At 45.4% G+C, this 21081-nt stretch overlaps 1 protein-coding gene across 7 annotated transcripts in view; it reads left to right on the forward strand.

Annotated features, from left to right (window-relative positions):
* Positions 1-21081, forward strand: part of prdm5 (PR domain containing 5) — a 327858-nt gene that overhangs the window by 67796 nt on the left and 238981 nt on the right. For all 7 annotated transcript variants that reach the window (XM_067990858.1, XM_067990832.1, XM_067990838.1 and 4 more), the window contains exon 8: positions 951-1030. In XM_067990858.1, coding sequence (XP_067846959.1) covers positions 951-1030 — 80 coding nt within the window. The remainder of the gene's footprint in view (positions 1-950; positions 1031-21081) is intronic.

Consider the following 21081-nt stretch of genomic DNA (forward strand, 5'->3'; position numbering starts at 1 on the left):
TTAATGCTAGCTCAATTGTTAATTTTAAATCTGAGATTGATAGATTTTTGTTAACCAAAGGTATTAAGGGATATGGGGCTAAGGCGGGCATATGGATTTCGGTCACAGATCAACCATGATCTCATTGAATGGTGGAACAGGCTCGAGGGGCTAAATGGCCTACTCCTGTTCCTACGTTCCTATGAGAGGCAGACAGAAACATCTCCTTTAGAGACATGGATAGGGTGAATCCATGGATTGTATATGATCTGTGGAAAGAGCAGCCTCAATGGGTGAATAGTCCTGTCTCATTCCGTGTTTTCTTGTGTTACAAATTTATGTTTAAAAAAGCTATGTTGAAATGTATAAAGAGGAGTTTCTGACTCGAACTGGACCAATTTCTGTAAATGCTACAGTGGTCTCCAAATGGCTTTTTGTTCTTTCGGAAGGTTTGATGACACACAAGGAAACTGGAGAAGCAATAAATAAAAACAGCCAGCTGCAATGATGTCCATTTAGTTTAATTTTTTATCTCATCAGGCATTGCTATGAATACCCAGAAAAAGCCAGTGCTAGACATTATTTGGTGCAACAGATCATAGGAACTATGTGTTTTTATGTTCTGATGGAAGGGTTACCCCTAAAACATCATAACCTGTATTTTCTCTTTACACATACTTATTAGCCTGCTGATTACTTTAAGTATTTTCTGTTTTTATTTCACATTTACAGCATTTGCAGTTTTTCCTTTTTTGTTTTACTATGCATTTTTTCAGCTGTCTGGTAAAAATATTTATGCTGGATCTCGCATGAGAACCTCAGAAACTCTACACTTTCAAAGAAGGGTAAAACTGTAGAAGTCCAGTGTCTCTCAAGAGACCCCTGAAAACCATCACCTCAGTGCAAGTATTCTGGGACCTTTCTTGTGCTTCCTGATTTAAAATGTGATGGTGTTTCTTTTCTGGCTGCAGGAAACTCTCGGAGGAGACTGATGTGCTCTGTGTGCAATAAGAAGTGTTCGTCGGCTGCAAACCTACAGGAGCATCGAAAGGTCAGGCAGACAAGAGACCTCCTTCCAGTTCTATCACAGCATGCTGTGTTTGTGTTAGGGTGTTAGGTCACTAGTGTGGGCCATTTAGCCTTTTACTGTGGCATAGAATTCTATTGGCTGAATTAGCCTCACTGTGAGTTCTAACAATTCTAACTAACATAAAATGTTTGAGGATTGACTAATAGTAAGTGAGATAAATTTGTTAATCCTTTCACTGATACCTCAGTATAAGAGCGATGTAAATGTAAAGAGTTATATGCTGCCTTTCTTTTTCTATTTCATTCTTATGTAGTACATGTGAACCCTACAGATCAGTCTATGCATTGATGACTGAATGCTTTTAAATCTAGAAACATTATTAAGCAACAATAAACATATTACTATGTCTTTTACAAACTGATAAGTTGAGCTATGCGGGGGATGGAGGTGGGGATTGAAGAGACCAGTGAAGGTCAAAGCTGTTGATCTTGCAGTCCAGGTTTAATTTGGCAAGACAAATAGTCTATCCTTGCTTTTCGATCATGGTTCAAATATTGGTCATTTCTACATGTTATTTTTCAGTTTTTGCTAAACATTGTGCTGACTGTAGGAATCTTGAGCAGTTCCCTACCTCGAACTGCCCCAACCACTAGGCATACCGACAAAAACAAATTGGCGCTAAATCTTTGATATCGGCAGAGCAATCTTGAATTAAGATAATCTGATGCCTGTCGGCCAATCATATTTTGGTATTACAAAATCATATGATTGAATGAGGAAAAGTGAACTATTGACCATCTGCAACTGACAAAACTGAGTACTGTGCTCACTGTCTCTGTAATTATAATGCTCTGCTGTAGGCATTGAAATGGAGATGGTAATAAGCACATTGATATCGCATGAAAAGCCAAGGCTGTTTATAGTATTAAAGAGGAAACCTCTGCTACTATTCAGTTATAATGTTTCCTTGCATCACTCATTATTTTTCCATGTGATGTGGAATATATGGGGTAACAGCAGTGACATGAGAATATAGCATTATGCCCATGGGAAGCAGTGAGATTCTATGGCCCTGTTATTAACTTGGAGCCAGGAAGAGAGTGGTGGGGGGTGGTTTTGCGGATGGGAAACCCGGAAGTAAGGGTTTCCCGCCGATCCTACCAAGATTAACGGTAGGACCTGTTTTAAAATTTTTCAAAAGGTTTCCCCCCCCGACAGTCAGCTTGATTGACAGGAAAGCAGTCGGGGAGCGGATGGAAGGTAAGTCGGAGTTTGGATGAAGGGGGGTTGGGAACGATTGGGGTCTTCGAGGTTTGGATGGGGGGGTGGTGGGGGAAGTCGGACATTGTTGGGGGAGTGAGCAGTCGGACATCGTTGGGGGGGGTGGGGAAGTCTGAGATCGTGGGTGGTGTGGGGGGGAGTCAGAGATCACGGGGGAGTTGGGGGAAGTCTGAGATCGCGGTGGGGGGAGTCAGAGATTGCTGCGTAGAGAGGTTAGCTTGGGGGGGGGGGGCTGGGCGAAGCACTCCATTTTCCTCTTGGCCCACAAACAGCGATGTAAATGCACTTACTTCATGAGCACGTTAATCACCATCATTTACGATGCGATCACGTCGGAAATGGTAAGGTTTGTTTATTTGAGTTTCCAACGCGCATCTTCACTTCACCCCCCCCCCCCCCCACTCCCAACCCGCCAGCGTTTCAAAATTGAGCCCATGTGATTCTGTGCTATTGTATGAACCTTTAGTTAATCATAGAATCTTACAGCATAGAAGGAGGCCATTCGGCCCATCGTGCCTGTGCTGGCTCTTTGACAGAGCTATCCGATTGGTCCCACTTCTCTGCTCTTTCCCCAATGCCCTGCAATTTTCTCCCCTTCAAGTATTTACCCAATTGCCTTTTGAAAGTTATTATTGAATTTGCTTCCACAACCCTTTCGGGCAGTGTATTCTAAATCATAATAACTTGCTGTGTAAAAATTTCTCCTCATCTCACCTCTGGCTCTTTTGCCAGTTACTCTAAATCTGTGTGCTCTGGTTACTGACCCTTCTGCCACTGGAAACAGTTTCTCTTTATTTACTCTATCAAAACCTTTCATGATTTTGGATGTCTCTGTTAAATCTTCCCTTAACCTTCTCTGCTCCAAGGAGAACAATCCCAGCTTCTCCAGTCTCTCCATGTAACTGAATTCCCTCATCCCTGGTACCATTCCGGTAAATCTCTTCAGCATCCTCTCCAGGGCCTTGACACCCTTCCTAAAGTGTGATGTCCAGAATTGGACACACTATTCTAGCTGAGGCCTAACAAGCGATTTATAAAGGTTTAGCATAACTTCCTTGCTTTTGTACTCTATGCCTCTGTTTATAAAGCCAAGGATCCCGTATGCTTTTTAGCAGCCTTATCTACTTGTCCGGCCACCTTCAAAGATTTCTGTATACAAACCCCCAGGTGTCTCTGTTCCTGCACCCCTTTCATTTAGTTTATAATGTGCTGCCCACTGGTACGTGCAGAAAATAGTGTGTGTTTTAGATATAAAAATGTGGGTGAGCATGGCTTAGCATTTCTCCCCCTAATTTTCAGGTCTCACAGATCTGAAATTTTATTGCATTTATCATTAATTAATCCAAAGGGACAAGGTAAGCGCAGGCTGGCAGCGACCCTCAGTTTTAATGTGGAATGCTCCTGCTCGTCATGGATCCACATTCAGGTAATTTTTAAAAACTTACCGATGTGTTTTTTCCATGGCCTCCAGCGGTCCCTTTTAAAACCGCTGGTCAGGCCACTGTAAAAACAAAGGACCTGTTGGACTTTGCGTCGTATTGTGGTGCATAGGGCACACTTGTGTTTGGTTTGGGCCCAGATAGTCTGATTTCAGGAGTGGCTGCCTGGCAATTTTGAAAAATGGAAACCGGGCAGTTAGTTTGGATTTTGATTGCCACATTTTTCTCAATGGCATGCATGAACAGATCATTTTGCAATGTGTGATCAGATCCAGTTTTGTGTCTTTATCAAAAATGTCCTGCCCCTTGTTCATTTATTATTTAATGGCCCATGTCATGCATGGCGTATGCAAATGTGTTATGCCACTCTGTGTGGCAGCACATGGATTTGTGCTTATGATCCTCCACATAGTTAATTTAGGCAAATGTTCTCTTCCCGTTTAACGCTGCACTCTGAGGTCACTATTTGCAAGGTGTCGCTAGGCCGTGGGAAGTCCTGCTTAATTTGAGCTCCGTCTAAAAGATGAACACCCCCCCCCCCCCCCCCCCCACAATACCCAAAAAGGTTGTTTGTCTGCAGTTGCAAGCTCTGGCCACTGAGTGTCACTGTGGAGCACCCTAAGTTTTTTCAGCCAGCAGCCATGTTGGTATAGGTAAGTAAACCAGGCCCATGCCAGTGGCTGTTGAAGAGCTCCTCATTAAAATTGTTTCACTTTTTGAGCTTAGCTTTACCAATTAGAGATAGAATTAAGATTTAGAAACCTACCAGTACAGTCACTTTTTCTGTATGGGGTTCCAGGCTGGGTGAGTGTGTGACAGCCAAGGTGTGACACCCTTGATATTAAAACTCCTATCACAGCACCAACTATAGGCGTATCTGGTACTACGTGCAGTATAATGGGTCTGTGCAGGGGCAAGGTCATCAAAAAAGTTTTACAATGAGACGCAAGGTACGTGTATTGAATTTAATATATAAAAAGATATAGTAAATGTATCTTATTCCCCCTTTTTTAAAAAAATAAATGTTTTTGATGGACTATATCTAACTGTCACATTATATTATATCCTGCTATTGAGAAGATATGGGAGTATTACAAATAGACATTACAGATTTTGAACAGTCAGTGCCTAATTCAAATCCCTAATTTTGTTTTTAAAGCTGAATGATCTATTATGAATATTAATTTAAAATGCGCAGCAGAAAGTCATTCTAGAACATCCAAGAATTAAAGCAAGTTGAAAAAAAGTTTTATTTTTGAAGATACAAAGTTTTAAACAATCAAATGCAAAAATAAACATTTTGTGGGATAGCTGATTGAGACTGAGCTCTTCACTAAACCAGTGCAAACAGCAACACAGAAGCTGAAGTTACAATCATCTGACACCAAAGAAATTGAATATCCAACAAATCAGTCAGTTTCATAGTAACTGTTTCTATGTCTGACCTGAAGTAATTTAGTGAACAAATGAACTGATGGATCCATATTAAGCACCTGTCCTTATGATGGGATATTGTAGACATTTGCAATCCACTTCAAACAATACCAGACCGTCCTTCAAATCTACTAACCTTTTCTATTCACCAAGGGACAGGAGTTGTACTGACTTTATATTTATCGTATGGAGGACTTTCATTACTTATGCATGACTAAATGCTGGTGATTCACAATATAAATTGATATTGCATGGCCTTATTCCACAGTCTATGCTACAGAAAGATTTATACAAGCAGATGTTATTGCTGTTTAAATTAGCACTTCACCTAGCAAAATTGTGTGAAGTGCTTCATAATCAGTGAGGTAGCGCCTAGGATGTTTTAGCCATTAAATTCCTGCTGCACTTAAATCAGTCAGCTTAAGACAGGTGAAATTTCCATTGTTTGAAAATAGTGCAACTAAAATTTGAACTTAAACCTAAAAAAGTATATGGCTGACATCAAGTGAGCTTGATGCCACAATAATCCTTGAGAATGAAGTGTGTGCTTTATGAACATCAGTACACAGAGACTGGATTACTGCCTCAAAGTCAGCTATTAAATTTCGTATAATCATTTTTTGTTTTCTTATTCTTAAACAGCAAAGGAAAAGGACAGCAGAGATAATGGTGACTTAGGAATTGAAAGTAGATGGTATCATATACTATATTTAAGTAATATAGCAATACCAACTTTTGTTCTGAGGGAGAAGGGATTAGCACTATCAGAAAGTGTATTGCATATCATTGACTAGATTTGTGATAATCACGCATTGTTTTCTATGTATTGTTTATTATTTTTTGTGTTCATTAACAATGAGGTGAGGAATGTTGGTGATGGGTAATGGAACACTTTCAATTCAGGCATCCACTGTCAACGCAAAGAATTCCAACATTAGATGTGGCATGGTTAGATGTAGAATAAAGTTCCCTTTAATCTGCCCAATAATATGCTTCAGCTCCATTTTTTTCTATTTTGACACTAATTATCCTGTGGGGGAGATTGCCCATTGGTGCTCCTTTGCACAGTGGGACAATACATTAAGAACTGGTTTGAGGCTCCCCAAACACATTTCGTGTGGACCCATAAGAGCCAGCAGGAAGAGGAGACATGTATCTCGTCAGTCTGGATTGGATTTGAATCCAGGTCTCAGAGCTGAAAAGCCATTGTCTAACCCACTACACTATCCAATCCCCTACCGTTTCATATTTAATGATTGCCATGGTGTGGTGCCTGAGCTGCTTCTGCTGCTCAGCAGATAATTAGAAAAATTGTAATACTGAAACTAGCTTTTCTGTACTAGCAGTTTTGAAACTGCGCACTATCAGCAACCCGTGCAGGACAATAGCATGACATGATTGTTAAATTAACAGTATTCCAAACCATTTAAATCGTGAGGAAAATAATCAGATTTACCTCTTTACAGATAATTAAATTAGTGAACTCTTGCTCAACCTATCAATTCGTGATAATCCGGCTTGGAAATTATTATCCAGCAGAAAATTACTTGGCCCTGAATTTCCGTCAGGGTTCTCCCGATCTCCTGCTGTAACAACCGTTTATAACATTTCTCTGGGGGCTCTGCTGATCTTCTGCCGAAGTTATGGCACGAATCAGGAGAACTCTTGCAGAATTTCAAGCCTCTGTCCTCATAGCTATGTTGAAGCCTGTGCAGAGCCTTGTCATTTTTCATTGCAAAGAAAAAATCTTGTGCACCCTCTGATGGACTGAAAGAGTAAATTGTTTTGCATATAGACAGTACTAAATACATTACTGCCACTGTGTTGTCCGACTGCTTGTCCGACATCCGATGTTGATGAGCCGAAATTTCCTCAAATTAAACATTGGGAAGACTAAAGCCATTGTCTTCGGCCCTGCCACAAACTCCGTTCCCTAGCCACCGATTCCATCTCCCTCCCTGGCCACTGTCTCAGGCTGAACCAGACTGTTTGCAACATCAGTGTCATATTTGACCCTGAGCTAAGCCTCCGACCCCATATCTTCTCCATCCCGAAGAGCGCCTTCTTCCACCACCATAACATCGGCCATCTCCATCCTGCCTCAGCTCATCTGCTGCCAAAACCCTCATCTATACTTTTGTTACCTCCAGAATCAACTAATCCAATGCTCTGCTGGCCGGCCTCCCATCTTTCACCTTTCATAAACTTGAGATCATCCAAAACTCTGCTGCCCGTATCCTAACTTGCACCAAGTCCTGTTCACCCATCATCCCTGTGCTCCCTGACCTACATTGGCTCCTGGATTACCATTGTCTCAAATTTAAGATTCTAATCCTTGAGTTCAAATCCCTCCATGGCCTTCCCCCTCCCTATCTCTGTAACCTCCTCCAGCCTTAGAACCCTTCAGAAAATCTCTGGGGGCTAAATTGGGCCACATAGTGCCCGTTGTGTAGGCGCTACACGGACTCCTAAGCCCTGAAAATGGCGTCCAAGATGCGCATGCACACTTCTGGCGTGACGTGTGCAGGACGCCATCTAGGTAAAGGCGTTTGTGTATGCGTACCTAACGTACGCCGGCAGCATGCAAAGTAGGAAGAGTATGACTTTAATCCATATGCAGCGCTGATTTGAAGTGGCCAGCGGCATTTGCGAACTCCCCGCTCCAGCTCACGCTAACCTCACACAGCTGGACATGAGTTAAAGGGCATGAAGAACCCCCCCCACCACCAGTGCTAGTTAAAGGGATCATGCAGGAGATACAGGTTAGTTGCTGGATTAGTTATTCTGGTTGCTGGTACAATTGTGGGTGTTTGGAGAAAGTTGCTATATTCCATAGAGTGTGGTCTGGCTGGTCTTGCAGTACTGTTAGTGGCATTTAAAACATTGTGCTGAACAAAGTTGCTTCCAGACATGGGTGGCCTGCTAGGGCTTCCTCTGGGAAATGAACATGACTGGGAGCATACAGAGAGGCCACGTAGAACAGGACAAGCTGCCAGAAGAGGGAGGAGGAGGAGGAGCAGGGCGCTCAGCAGGAGGCCATATCCAACGAGGGCCTTAAGGGACCAATTCTCCTACCTCAACTTCAGTGATGACCAGTGCATCCAATGGCTGCGGTTCACTAAAGAGGTCGTGGCTGAGATTTGTCAACTGCTGCAGCCACAACTGCAGCGTCTGAGCAGGGCAAGGACAGCATTGGCTGCGGCTGTCAAGGTAACCGTGGGGCTTAATTTTTATGGCTCTGACTCCTTTTAGGCTGTTGCTGGCGATATAAGCAACATTTCGCAGTTTGCAGTCTACTGCTGTATAAGGGAGGTCAGGGAGGCTCTGTACACACTCAGAAACAGATTCATCACGTTCCCTCTGGACAGAGACAAGCAGCATGAGCGAGCACAAGGGTTTGCTCGCATTGCAGGCTTCCCCATGGCGCAGGGTGTCATCGACTGCATGCATATTCCCTTACATGCGACACATCTGAAATCGGCCATATTCATGAACAGAAAGGGATTCCACTCCCTCAATGTGCAGCTGGTGTGCGACCACAGGCAGCACATCATGCAGGTCAATGCCCGCTATCCTGGCAGCAGTCATGACTCCTTCATTCTGCAGCAGTCCAATGTGCCACCTATATTTCAACTAGCACAGCAAGTCAAAGGCTGGCTACTGAGCGACAAGGGTTATCCCCTCACAAAGTGGCTCATGACTCTGGTCCGGAACACATTCATACGTGCACAGCAGGCCTACAACGAGTGACATGCTGCGACATGGAACATCATAGAACACACCATAGGCTTCCTCAAGCAATGCTACCGCTGCCTGGACCACTCTGGAGGAACCCTGCAGTACTCAGCTGAGTGGGTATCAAGATTTGTCGTTGTATGCTGCATGCTGCGCAACCTCGCCATTATTAGGGAGCAGCCCTTGCCACCGTCTATCAGGTGAGAACCTGAGCCAGAGCCAGAGGCAGAGGCAGAGGTGGAGAAGGAAGAGGTGGAGGAGGAGGAGGAAGTGCAGCAGGAAGTGGCGGAAGAGAGAGGGAGGCAACAAGGTAGACTGGTCGTTTGCCAGGGCTCTGTGTGATCAGCTGATTAATGACCATCAAATCGTCCTCCTTATGATTACACGTTGCTTCCTCCCTCAGCTCATTGCAAAAATGAAAACCAACACCAAATGTAAATTCAAATCAAAATTTATAAATTAACAGATGCAATAATTCAAATAAACGGAGACTATTCACCTTTGTGCATCCCTTTAGTGTCTGACGTTCATGTGCCTTTACCTCTCCTCGTGCTCCAACGAGGTGCACCCACAGTGGCTGGAGTGTGGGTGGTGGAAGGCTGCTGACCTCCAGATTGCTTTGGAGGATGACCTCAAGCAGCTCTGGGCCGGGAGGACCTGGCTGCAGACTGTATCATCTAGGCCTGGGCTGCAGCAGTCTGATCGGCTGGCTGATAGGCAACAGCAAGGACACTGGCAGAATGGCAGGGGTGGGAGCAGGAATGCTGTCATCCTGAGAGAGGACAGCAGGTTTGACTTCCATGGTGCCACTGCCACTCTCCAGGGGCAGCACCTCAGCAAACCTGGTGATCTACTGGAGAACAGATTGCTGGAATGCTGTGATGCCCTGGAAGCCCCGTTCCTCAGTTGAACCCAGAGCCACAATGGCAGTAGTCTGAGCTCAAAACGCAGTGGTCAGACCTTGGATGGCAGATGTTTGTGCTGCAATGGAAGCTGTGACATTGGTCATCAGACGCTGTATCATGGTGGGTTCCACAGGTGTGCTGATGGAGGTGACCACCCGTTCCATGTGGGAAAAGATGGGCTCCAAGCTCTGCGCGAAGCCCTGTGCCAAGTTGGAGTTGGACTCCTCCATGCCCCTTGATATTGCATGCAGGCTTTCAAGTGCACCAAGCATTTGGTTGTGTACGCCCATCAGCCACCTTCTGTAGCCTGGCCTATCTAAGTCATCATCTGACTCCTCTACAGCAGAACTAGTGTACGACCTCGCCCTCTGGTCAGATGGCATCTGCGGTATCCATTCCCCCTGCTCCGGCTCCTGTGTACTTGTGCCCGGTGTTTCACCATGTGCCGATCCCTCCTCTAAACTTGCCTCTAAAGTACGCAAAGTGTCAGCCTCTGAGCTGGTGGCTGCGAGTGTAAGATCGAGTGACGGTGTGTCTGCATCATCACTGTCATCTTCCTCTGCTTACTTTGACTGTGCAGGTTCCAGTTCTTGGGATCTGAAATGACAAAGGGAGATGGGTTGAGTTGTGGTGAGGGGAGAGGAGAATGTAAGATGTGCGTGCTCACACCATCTGCAGCACGAGTCAGAAAAGATTTTGGGATGAAGGTGAAGTGGGAAGAGAGAAGGAGGATTAGGTATACAGTGGCCACGGCCGCAGCGACGGTCTGCCCAATGATCGATAGCACTATCTCCTCCATGGGGATGAGGACGTGTAGGCATGCCTGTCCTCCCCCAGTTCTTTCCTGCTGCCTCCTGTTATGCGCCGCCTTCTCCTGCAAGAAAGTGGGAAGTGTGTCAGTGAGTGTCCTGCAAGATGTTTGGGTGATGAGGCTGTTATGGTTGAATAGCTGCCAGTGTGTGTGATCTGAGAGTTGTGGGTGTGCGGCTTGCAAGAACGGTAATGTGTGAGGATGAGATGCAGCATCTGATTTGAAGAGTTGCATACTGGTGGAAGGAGTTTGTTGGATGGTTGATGGGGGTGTAGTGTGTGGAGCAGTGGATGAGGCTGGTGGAGCAGTTGGTAGGATTTGCCACTTGATAGTTGAAGTCACTCACCTTGACCACTCGTGTCAAATCATTGAACTTCTTCCTGCACTGCATCCTGGTGCACTGCTCCTGGCATTTATCTCGTGCGCGACTTCCTCCCACTGCCTCTTCAGCATGTGTCTGGAAGGCCTCCTGCCCCGCTGCAGATAAAGGATGCCCCTCCGTGCATCTACCTTTTGCAACAAAACCTCTAGTACGTCGACGGAGAACCTTGGTGCACACTCTCTCGCAGGCCCAGCCATTCTTCAGTATATTCTAGAACAGAATTAGTTGCCACACCAATTCCAGGTCTCCCTGCAGCCACGGTGCACCTCACCTTTAAGAGGTGTAGGTTGCCTTTAAGTAGTGCTAGTCACTCCTGATATCAGGGCCCCTTGCTGGTGCATGCAGCCAATCAATAGTGCCGGTAGCGCTGGCTGCACGCAGCAATCATAGAAATTATCAGGCAGCAAGAATGGTATGTGCTGCCTGCATCGCAACGAACAGGCGCGAATTAATCACGCACCACAATCCCATTGCCCGTTTTTGGGGGTTATCCAGTTTAATTCCCTCTGTTCCTCCAACTCTGGCCTCTTGTGCATACCTCACATCCTTTGCCCTGTCAAAAAAAGCATTAAATTGCATCCGAATGTTTTAAATTGAGGTTTATAAATTACAACTGATACAGAATTTGTGGAGGGAGGAGAATGACCTTGGATTTACCATTGTTGAGTGCAGCCATTTCTCATTGTCACTATAGACTCGCAGTATTGCTAAAGGGGTATGTGCTAAATATAGTTTACACATATTTGCATTATCATTTTGTTTCATGAATAGAGTGGGAAAAAAAAACACGGCAATGCATAAAGTTGCAGCAGTGTTAAATTGATGCTCAAACGGATTTGGACAGTAGGCATTTTACTCTCCAGTAATCTAATTCAACGGACAACCTAATTACACTACATTACTTGAGATGTGATTCTATTATTCTTTAGGAGAAAAGTCGTCAATGGTCAACATATACCTGTACATACACTATTCTGTACTGCAGTGAACCATTTTGGGGTTGGAATTTTCAATTGAGGGTTGATTCTCCTCATCTTAGAACCTAGAGAATGCTCAATGTTGCTCTGTGATTTTGGGTTCTGAGTGCGCAATAAGTTTTAATTCTTTGACGAGTATGTCTGCTTTCCATTATTGCACCCTCCATTGCAGCAATTCCAAAATGCACTGCACCTGTCAAAGTCTTTCTATGCCCAATTTTGCTGCCCTGGACCATTGGGCGTAGAGAGGCCTTGACAGCTGCAGTGCACTTTGGGAGTTCTGCACTTGGCTGGTGCCTGGCAATAGTGGGGGTGGGTGGGAGGGTGGGTGGGTGGCGGTGTTGTTGGTGGTGAGTGTAATTGATCCTATAATGTTTTTAATCTTTATCCACCTAAACAGCCAAATAATATTATAAATAACCAGACATTCCCAATAGGATAAAGCAATAATAAATCTTTTCCCCACCTGTTCTGTTCTCCTTTCTTGTCCTTGTATTTTACCCGCACTGTTGCATATCTCCAATAGGGGATGGTGGTGAGCAGAGCTATGGCATCCTTGGCAACTGCAGATTAGCAGTCAGAAGACACTGGTCCATTTGATTGTGAATATGATGAACCAGACTTCTGTCATATTTTCCCAATGTGTAATGGTCCTCCAGGCAGCAGAGACCATATATAATGGGAGCATTACGTTTAGAGCAGATTGTTTATAACGTTGTTCTTTGCTGGGACTCAAACCTGTTGGGACATTGTGAGTGAATTTCACCACAAGGCAACCCTTGAGTCAAAAGAAAAGTTATTACTGTTTATATGAATCACTGTGGTAATTTAGATGGTATGGAGCATGACATGCCAAAAAATCTTGCAATGAATGTTGTTTCTCTAACTTGATCGGCAATAGAAAACTTATGTAAAGCTATTTAATTTAAATCTGAACCTTTATTCAAAACTTTCCTTTTTACTGCACATAGTTCTTTGAAATCCAATTTGTCACACTCTTCATAGAATATTTTTGAGAAACTCTGGGTGGGCTGTTGTCTATAAAGCACATTTTTTGGTCACTCTCAGTACTGCATTTTTAATTGAAACCAGTCAAACAGGTAATGCCGGTATCTGAGAACACAGAGAGCTGCAGAATGCAAACCATCAGCCTGATTTGCCATGATGTGTTACTAAAGTTCAGTCTGTCAGACATCCCGAAAGGATTTTTGTAAGCATTCTCCAAAGATTCTTTCGTGAAATTTAAGGACTTAAAACAGACTCGAATTAAATTTTTACTGTTCAATCAAAATGTATTGGGGAGTTGTTCTAGGAAATATTCTAAATAGTGAAAATCCAAATTGTGATGTTGAACATAAATCTGGTCTTGGCATTCTGGGCTGCCACAGAGGCCCATAAATGAACGACTTTAAATGAGGGATCATGGCCTGGATTTTCACTCCGAGCCATGGACAGCGGGGAATGACATCGGGGGGGGAGGGGGTCGGAGATGTCATAGGGGGTCCAGAAATTGGGGGGGTGGGGGTTTTGGCATTGGGTGGGGTTGGAGACAGTGGGGGGGGGGTCAGACATCGCGGAGAGGTCGGACATCAGTGGGGGGTCGGTCGTCGGGTGGGAGGGGGGCATTAGACACCATGGGATCGGGGTGGGGAGGGGTCGGCCAATCGCATGTGTCGGATCGCGGCAGGTAAGTTTGTTGGGCCTGGAGGAAACAGTCCTGCTCCTCCTGGTCCACAAGCAGTGCATTAAAGGCACTTACCTGTTGATCCGGCCCTTCTCTCCACCTCTTATGTGGCGTGAATCAGAAGGCCTGGGAATCCTGGCCCACAGGAGTTAAAAATAAAAAAGCTATTAAAATGGAGACCCACAGCCTCCTTAAAAGATTTCACTGACCAACCCGTCTCCTGAAAGTGGTTTGGTCGCCGGCCCCTGACCTGCCTCCGTTAAAACCAGAAGGAGGCGGGTTCTATATTTTTACAATTTTTATCTTCCCATCCACTCCCAACCTAGCGTCCTTGGGGGTTGAAATTACCCCCCATAACACTGCCATCTACGCAAGCTGATTTTCCTTTTGTCTGTTCACAAGTGAAAGTAAATTCTTAAATTGACAATAAATGTGTTTAGCTTCTCAATAAGACTCGCCAGCTGTTATCTAGATCAAATCAGTTTTTAGATGGGTTTGAATTTTGATGTTTTGTCTTTGCATAGCACCTTTCAAATTGACTCTACTGAAACTAATGAGATAAGATGGTACATAAAGGAACTGCAAGTTTATTTTATTTTGTAAAATGTCATTTAGATTTGCCCTCATGAAATTAATGTTTAATATTATTTTGCCTGTACATTTCCCACACGGTTTCTCATGGGCCGAGAAGTGGAGTCCTGGGAGTGAGCGATAAAGCAGGTTTGAGACGAGTAAGAGAGGGAGTGGCAGGCAGGAGATAAGACCGCTCAGATGGGGAGCTTAGCCAGTGAGTGGTAGGGAAGGTGGAGTGTGCTTGAGGGAGGCAGCAGTAAGTGATGCTGGTGGTCATGGGGTGGTGAAAGTATCAAATGGCATCATAGAGGTAAGTTTTAACTTACCTCCTTTTTTTCCATGTTGAGTGGTTGTGCAAACTTAAGTGGCAGACTGTCATGGTGGCTGAAAGGGAAATAATTGTTCTTAATTGTTTCTGTGTTTCAGTTGTAGAAGTACAACCTACTAGAAAGGGTAGCTGATGTTTTTTCCTCCTAATATATGTGATTGTTCAAACCAATGAACCAAACAGATAACTGGAACATGAGTCCACAATAAACCAATCATCATTCTCAAATGAAGTTTCAGACACACAAAATAAATTTGATAAATAGACATACAGGTACATTAAATTTAGCAACACACAACAATACCTTGTATTTATATAGAGCTTTTAATGTAGAAAAAATGTCCAAAGACGCTTCACAGAGGTGTAATAAAAAAAATGGGAGCTGAGTCAAAGGGCTTGATTTTAGCACCCGCGATCGGGTGCGTTCCTGGCGGGGGGAGCTACAAAAATCGGGGCTTCCCAGGGCGGGTCCAGAGCCCGGCTCCAACCCGCCCCATTTCCGGGTCCCCACTGACGCGCTAACATGCGTGCGCAGCCCCCGCATGTGGGACTCCCGCCGGCAATTAAAGCCAGCGGGGTGCCACTTAAGGTATTTATTGAGGTATTTCAGGTCGTTTAGAGACCTGATTAACATGATATTTTAGGAGGGGTGGGATTTTGCAAATAACTGGGACTGTTTCCCGTACTGGGGGAAACACTCCCAGTTGAAATGGACGTGTTGCAGCCATCAGCCTGTGGCAGCTGCAAAGGTCCATTTGACAGGTTGGGGGGGGAGACCCTCACTCATTGCAGGAGGCCACTCTGTCACTTTGGACAAAGCTTGACCTCCACCACCCTCCTCCTGACAATACAATTCACCAACTTGCACACTTACCCCGGTGTCCAGACACATGTGCCTACCTTGCGGACCCCCTCAGATGTACATCTTCCGGATGGGGGCCGCCGTAGCTGCAGTCATGACCTCCTTGGAGGGCGAACAGCATCACCAGCCTCGCCGGCCACGCCGCCCACCTCTGACACGTGGAGCTCCACAACACAGTGCTGTGACACATCCATCTGCACAGCAGGAGGGAGGGCAACCGCAGAGAGAGATACGCCGCAGAGGGTACTACCCTCGCCACAGGGTCTACAGACCGAGGCTCAGCTTCCTGGACCTCTCTGAGCAGCAGTGCACACGGAGGCTCAGAGTCACTTGACATGTAGTCGTGGACATCTGCAGCCTCCTTCATGCCGAGCTGCTCCTGGCTGGCCTGAGCACCATCTTCTTACCTGTCGCTGTCAAAGTCACCACTGCCCTCAACAACCTCTCCTCCGCATCCTTCCAGGGTGTAACCGGGGACATCGCCGACGTGTCTCAGTCGTCTGCACAAAAGAGCCCTGCAAATACACCTACACCCACTTTGCAGTGACACAATGGGTGGCATCAGTTGTGGGTCTTCATGGCGATCCTCAGGAAAGGGCATTATTGCACAAATCAGATAAGATTCGCAAAGACGTGGCATTAGTGGTGCCAATATAATATGTAATGTGAGTTGATCAGAAATTAAATATAAGTTAAAACCATGACAAACCCTCAAACAACCTTGTGCATCCCCTTCATGCTCACGACACATTTGCCTTACGCTTCCTACTGCACATATGTGATGCATGCCCTGTGGCTGCAGCACAGGTAGTGGCAGGTTGAGTGAGGCTGACCGTGAAAGAGATGCATGAGAGGGTGAGTATAAGATAGATCCATGAGATTGTATGAGGATTGGGTTGAGTGGTAGTGGCGAGATTCGTACTGGCGAGGTGAGTAAGTGCAGGTAAGATGAGGATGAGGGTTGAGTGGGTGTGAGGGGTGATGTGACAGAGTAGTGTTGGCTGTGCAGAAGGAGATGTGGGGAAGGTTGAGTGGGTGTGGGGGCGGTGATGTGGCAGACGGAGTGTAGGGGAATGAGTAAATGTACTCACTTTGGCTGACCTACTTATGTCATTGCAGCGCCTCCTGCACTGTATGCAGGTGCGCGATATGTTGGTGGTGCAGGTGACCTCCTCTGCCACCTCGAGCCAGGTCTTCCTGGTGGCAGAGGCAGGCCGCTTCCTCCCGCCCGCCGGGGGGGATGATCTATGTCCTCCCCCTCTTCCTCATCCCATCCAAAAAAAGCTGGAGTGAGGCATCATTAAACCTGGGACTAGCCTTCCCCCTGGGCTGCTCCATGCTGTAATTTTTCCTATTTGTTGCAGCATCAGTCAGTGGAGGACTGCCCCTTTAAATAGAGCTCCTCCAGCTGACAGACCTTACTGTGCATGCGCAGTCCGCTCGCTGCGCAGCTTAGCAGTGGGGAACCCGGAAGAACAGGTAAGTGGATCCAATCAGCCTGCGATTGCGCGCGGGGCAGACTGATTTCACCGGGCGTGTTACCCACGCGCCGAATCGACCCCCCCTGCCCGCGAACCCGCCGCCATGGTAATATCGGGCCCAAAGAAAGAGATATTAGGAGGGGTGACCAAAAGCTTGTTCAAAGAGTTGGGTTTTAAGGAGGATAGGGAGGTAAAGAGAGAGAGGGCTTAGGGAGGGAATTCCAGAGTGTGAGACATAGATGGCTGCAGACATAGCTGCTAATGGTGGGACGAAGGGAATAGATACAAATTCAGACCAACGGAAAGTTTGGTGGGGGAGTTGGAAGGGTTGTAGGGCTAGAGGATGTTAGAGAGGTAGAGAAGGGGGAAGGCCATGAAAGAATTTAAGCAGAAGGATAAAAGGTTTAAATTTGAACCATTGGGGAACTGGGAGACAATGTACGCCAGCAAGGACAGGGATGCTGGGTGAGCAGGACTTGGTGTGGGTTAGGATATGAGCAACAGAGTCTTAAATGAACTGAAGATAATGTAGGGTGGAGGATGGGAGACAGGCCACTAAAGTTTTTGGACTAGTTGAATCTGAAGGTGATGTGGATGAGCGTTTCAGCAATTGAGGTGCAGGCGGGTGATGTTATGGAGGTGAAGGTAGGCAGTCTTTCTGAAGGAGTTGATATGGGTTCAGAAATTCAGTATGCGGTTGAATAGGATGCTGCTGTTGAGAATACTCTGGTTCAGCCAGAGACAGTGAAAGAAAAAAAGACTTGCATTTTTGTCGCGCCTTTCACGACCTCGCGATGTTCCAAATGCTTTACAGCCAATGAAGTATTTTTTGAAGTGTAGTCACTGTTGTAATGTAGGAGATCAGAGAAGGAGATGGAATCGGTGGTAAGCTTGTGGCAGGGGCCGAAATTAATGGCTTTAGTCTTTCCAGTATGTAGCTGGAAGAAATTATGGCTCATCCAAGACTAGATGTAGGACATGCAGTCTGACAACACAGAGGTGGTGGAGGGGTCGAGAGAGATGGTGGAGGTAGAACTGGGTGTCATCAACGTACATATGAAAGCTAACCCCATACCTTTGGATGATGTCATCAAGGTGCAGCATGTAGATGAAGAAGAGAATAAAGCCAGAGATAGATCCTTGAGGAACTCTAGAGGTAACGGTGCAGGGGTGGAAAAGAGAAGACATTGTTAGAGATGCTGTGGCTACAATCCAATGGGAAGTGGAGGGCAGTCCCACTGAGCTGAACAACAGAGGAGAGGTGTTGGAAGAAGATGTTGTGGTTGATGGTGTGAGAGGCTACAGAGAGCACAAGGAAGATGAGGAGTAATAGTGCATCATTGTCACAGATACAGAGAATGTAATTTGTGACTTTGGTTAGGGCTGTTTCAGTGATGTGGCAGGGGCCTGATACCTTATTGGAGAGATTGAAACAGGGAGCTGCGGGAAAGATGGGTGCAGATTTGGAAGGCGACAACATATTCAAGGATTTTGGAGAGGAAAGGGAGGTTGGAGATAGGGCAGTAGTGATCAGGAACAGAAAGATTGAGGGTACATTGTTTGAGTAGGGGAGTGTTAATAATTGGTTTTGAAAGGGAGAGGGAAACATTCACAATGTCAGCTAGTGTGGGAGCCAGGAAGGGAAGTTGGGTGGCCAACAGTTTAGTGGGAATGGAGTTGAGAGTCGGAAGTGGGTCTCATGGACGAGATGAGTTCGAAGATGGCATGGGGGGAGATGGGATAGAAGTTAAGGCTGGGGGGAAATTTGGCTTGGTGGGCAATGAGGGGAGCAGCAGGGGCAGCATATTAGATGGACTCCATCTTGGTGAGAAAGAAGTCCATGAGCTCTTCGCACTTGTTGCTTTATTGTGTAACATGAGCAAGTAACCCATTGCCTTGTTTGCACACGTTTTTTCCCCAATAAATGGAATTGAGGTTATCTTAGCATCTGACAACTTTCGGCCTTTTATAAGTTGCTTTAGAAAACTACAAGTTTTTTTTCCTAGGGGATAGGGATCTGAGATACCTCAAAGTTCATCCATAAATCTATGCTTCAAGCAGTAGTCTTAATTTAAAATGCCATTGACTTCAATAATAGGCATTTCAGAGTGTAACTGTTGCTTAAGTTTAATGAAAGATTGTGGCGACAGAATGTTTCGGTAATTGCCTTGTCATCTCATTTATTGAAGGCACATCTTCCAGCACATCATCTGATTTGTTTCATTGACTGTATTATGAACCAATTAGGAATGACAAAATTATCAGTTAGCCATTTCAGTCACCACAGACTTTATTTATATTACATAAATACATATTTGAGGAATTAAGTACTTATCTCTTCACCAAAATGGTCTGGCCTCCATCCGCCCTGCCTCCTGTCCTGTTGTAATTACCACATGATGTTTGGGGAATGCTGCAGGTGGCCACAGATGTGCTGCAGGTGGCCACAGATGTGTAGCTGCGACCCACTTAGTCGATCCCATTCAAAATGGTGCCTGTGATTGGAGTAATTCGAAGTGCTGCTTCACTTGAAATTGTATTCGAAGTAGCCACTTATATGTAGGTATTTGTATATGAAAAATTCTTAGTAATAGTTTCAGAAGGAGTGATTGGCCAGAATATTTATGGGGAGGCATGTTTGCGGCTGGGAATCCCGGAACATGGAGGTCCTGCGGAATTTAACAGCAGGATCTCATTAGCATTTTTTTTCTCCATTTCCCACCCGGACGCCAGCCAGATTGACAGGCTTGGCTGGCTGCCGGGCAGGAAAGCCTGCTGTAGGAGAGCGCAGCCGGGGACTGCTGGGGACGGTCCCCGGCAACCGAAGAAGATTAGGTGAGAGGACCCGGAGTACGGAGGCGCGGGGGGAGGGAGAGATGATGGGGTGTGGGGGTCGGCCGGCCGATCGTGGAGAGGGAGGGATCGCGAGGTGGGGGGGGGGGGGGGAGTTGGCCAATCGCGGAGGTGGGGGGGAACTGAAGATCACGGGGTGGGGGGGGGGGGGGTGGTCTGAAGATCGTGTGGGGATGTCGGCCGGTCTGAAGATCGTGGGGGGTGTCGGCCGATCACTGGGAGGGAGAGATCGTGACAGAAGATTTGTTTGAGGGGCTGGGGGGAAGCACTCCTTCTCCTGGCCCACAAGCAGTACTGGAAAAGTACTTGCCTGCTGGATCTGGCAGGTCCTGCCTCCCTTTATCTGCCGGGTTTCCTGAGCCCTGGGAAACCCGGCCCACAGTCGTTAAATTCAAATGGCTCACAAAATCTGAGGAACGGAGCCTCATTAAAATATTATAATCACTGACCCGCCTCTCCAGAGCGGGTTTTTCAGACACCCCCCAAACTCGCCACAGTTAAACTGGAGGTATGCGCATTCGCGGCGGGTTAGAGTCGCGTTTCACATTTTTACCAATTTAATTCTTTTTCCCCCACCCCCGCAACCATCTCCCACCTGTCGTGGTTGGGTTAAAATTTCCCCATTATTTCACTAACAATATTCATTGCATAGTTGTGTTTCATGAGCTGAATGTACTCACTGACTCTGGTATTATATTTGCACCACATGAATTAACTGCCTATGTTGTCTCTTTTATTTAAGGTGTCTTGAGTCCCATTAAGTAGAATGGCTGTTCATTTTCTAGGTTTGATGTATTGAAATCCAGTGGTCATGGAGTATGAAATGTCATGATAATTCAAAATGTTAATTCAAGTTTGGCTCACTCACCCCTAAAGTTTCCATACATGAGGCACTTTTGTAAATCTACTTTTCGTAATGCCATTAGAACTTTATGAGCTTCATAGAGCTGTTCCTGTCCCTAGCATGTGATATGACTGTATGGATTTAATGAAAAGGTATTCAAGATGGCCTGATTAAAAACTACTGTCTGACATTAGAGATTTAACATCATGGCTAAAATAGCAATTAGTAATTTTCTGAAGTACAGTACAATACTTATAATTTAGTGGGATTTAAGTATAGCATTGTCATTTTAATTAACTTTTGATTTTGGCTTAGTATTAGTGACAATTAGTACAAATGCTGTTGAAAATATACATGGAGATTTTATCAGTTTCAGAAACAGTGAAATAAAAATTCCAAGTAAAACTTACAGGGCCACATTTTATTTCAATTGCAGTATGTTTTTACCTCATTTTCTTTATAGATAATTCTATATAATTTACA

The sequence above is a fragment of the Heptranchias perlo genome, chromosome 1 (assembly GCF_035084215.1).
Source record: "Heptranchias perlo isolate sHepPer1 chromosome 1, sHepPer1.hap1, whole genome shotgun sequence".
Classification (NCBI taxonomy): domain Eukaryota; kingdom Metazoa; phylum Chordata; class Chondrichthyes; order Hexanchiformes; family Hexanchidae; genus Heptranchias; species Heptranchias perlo.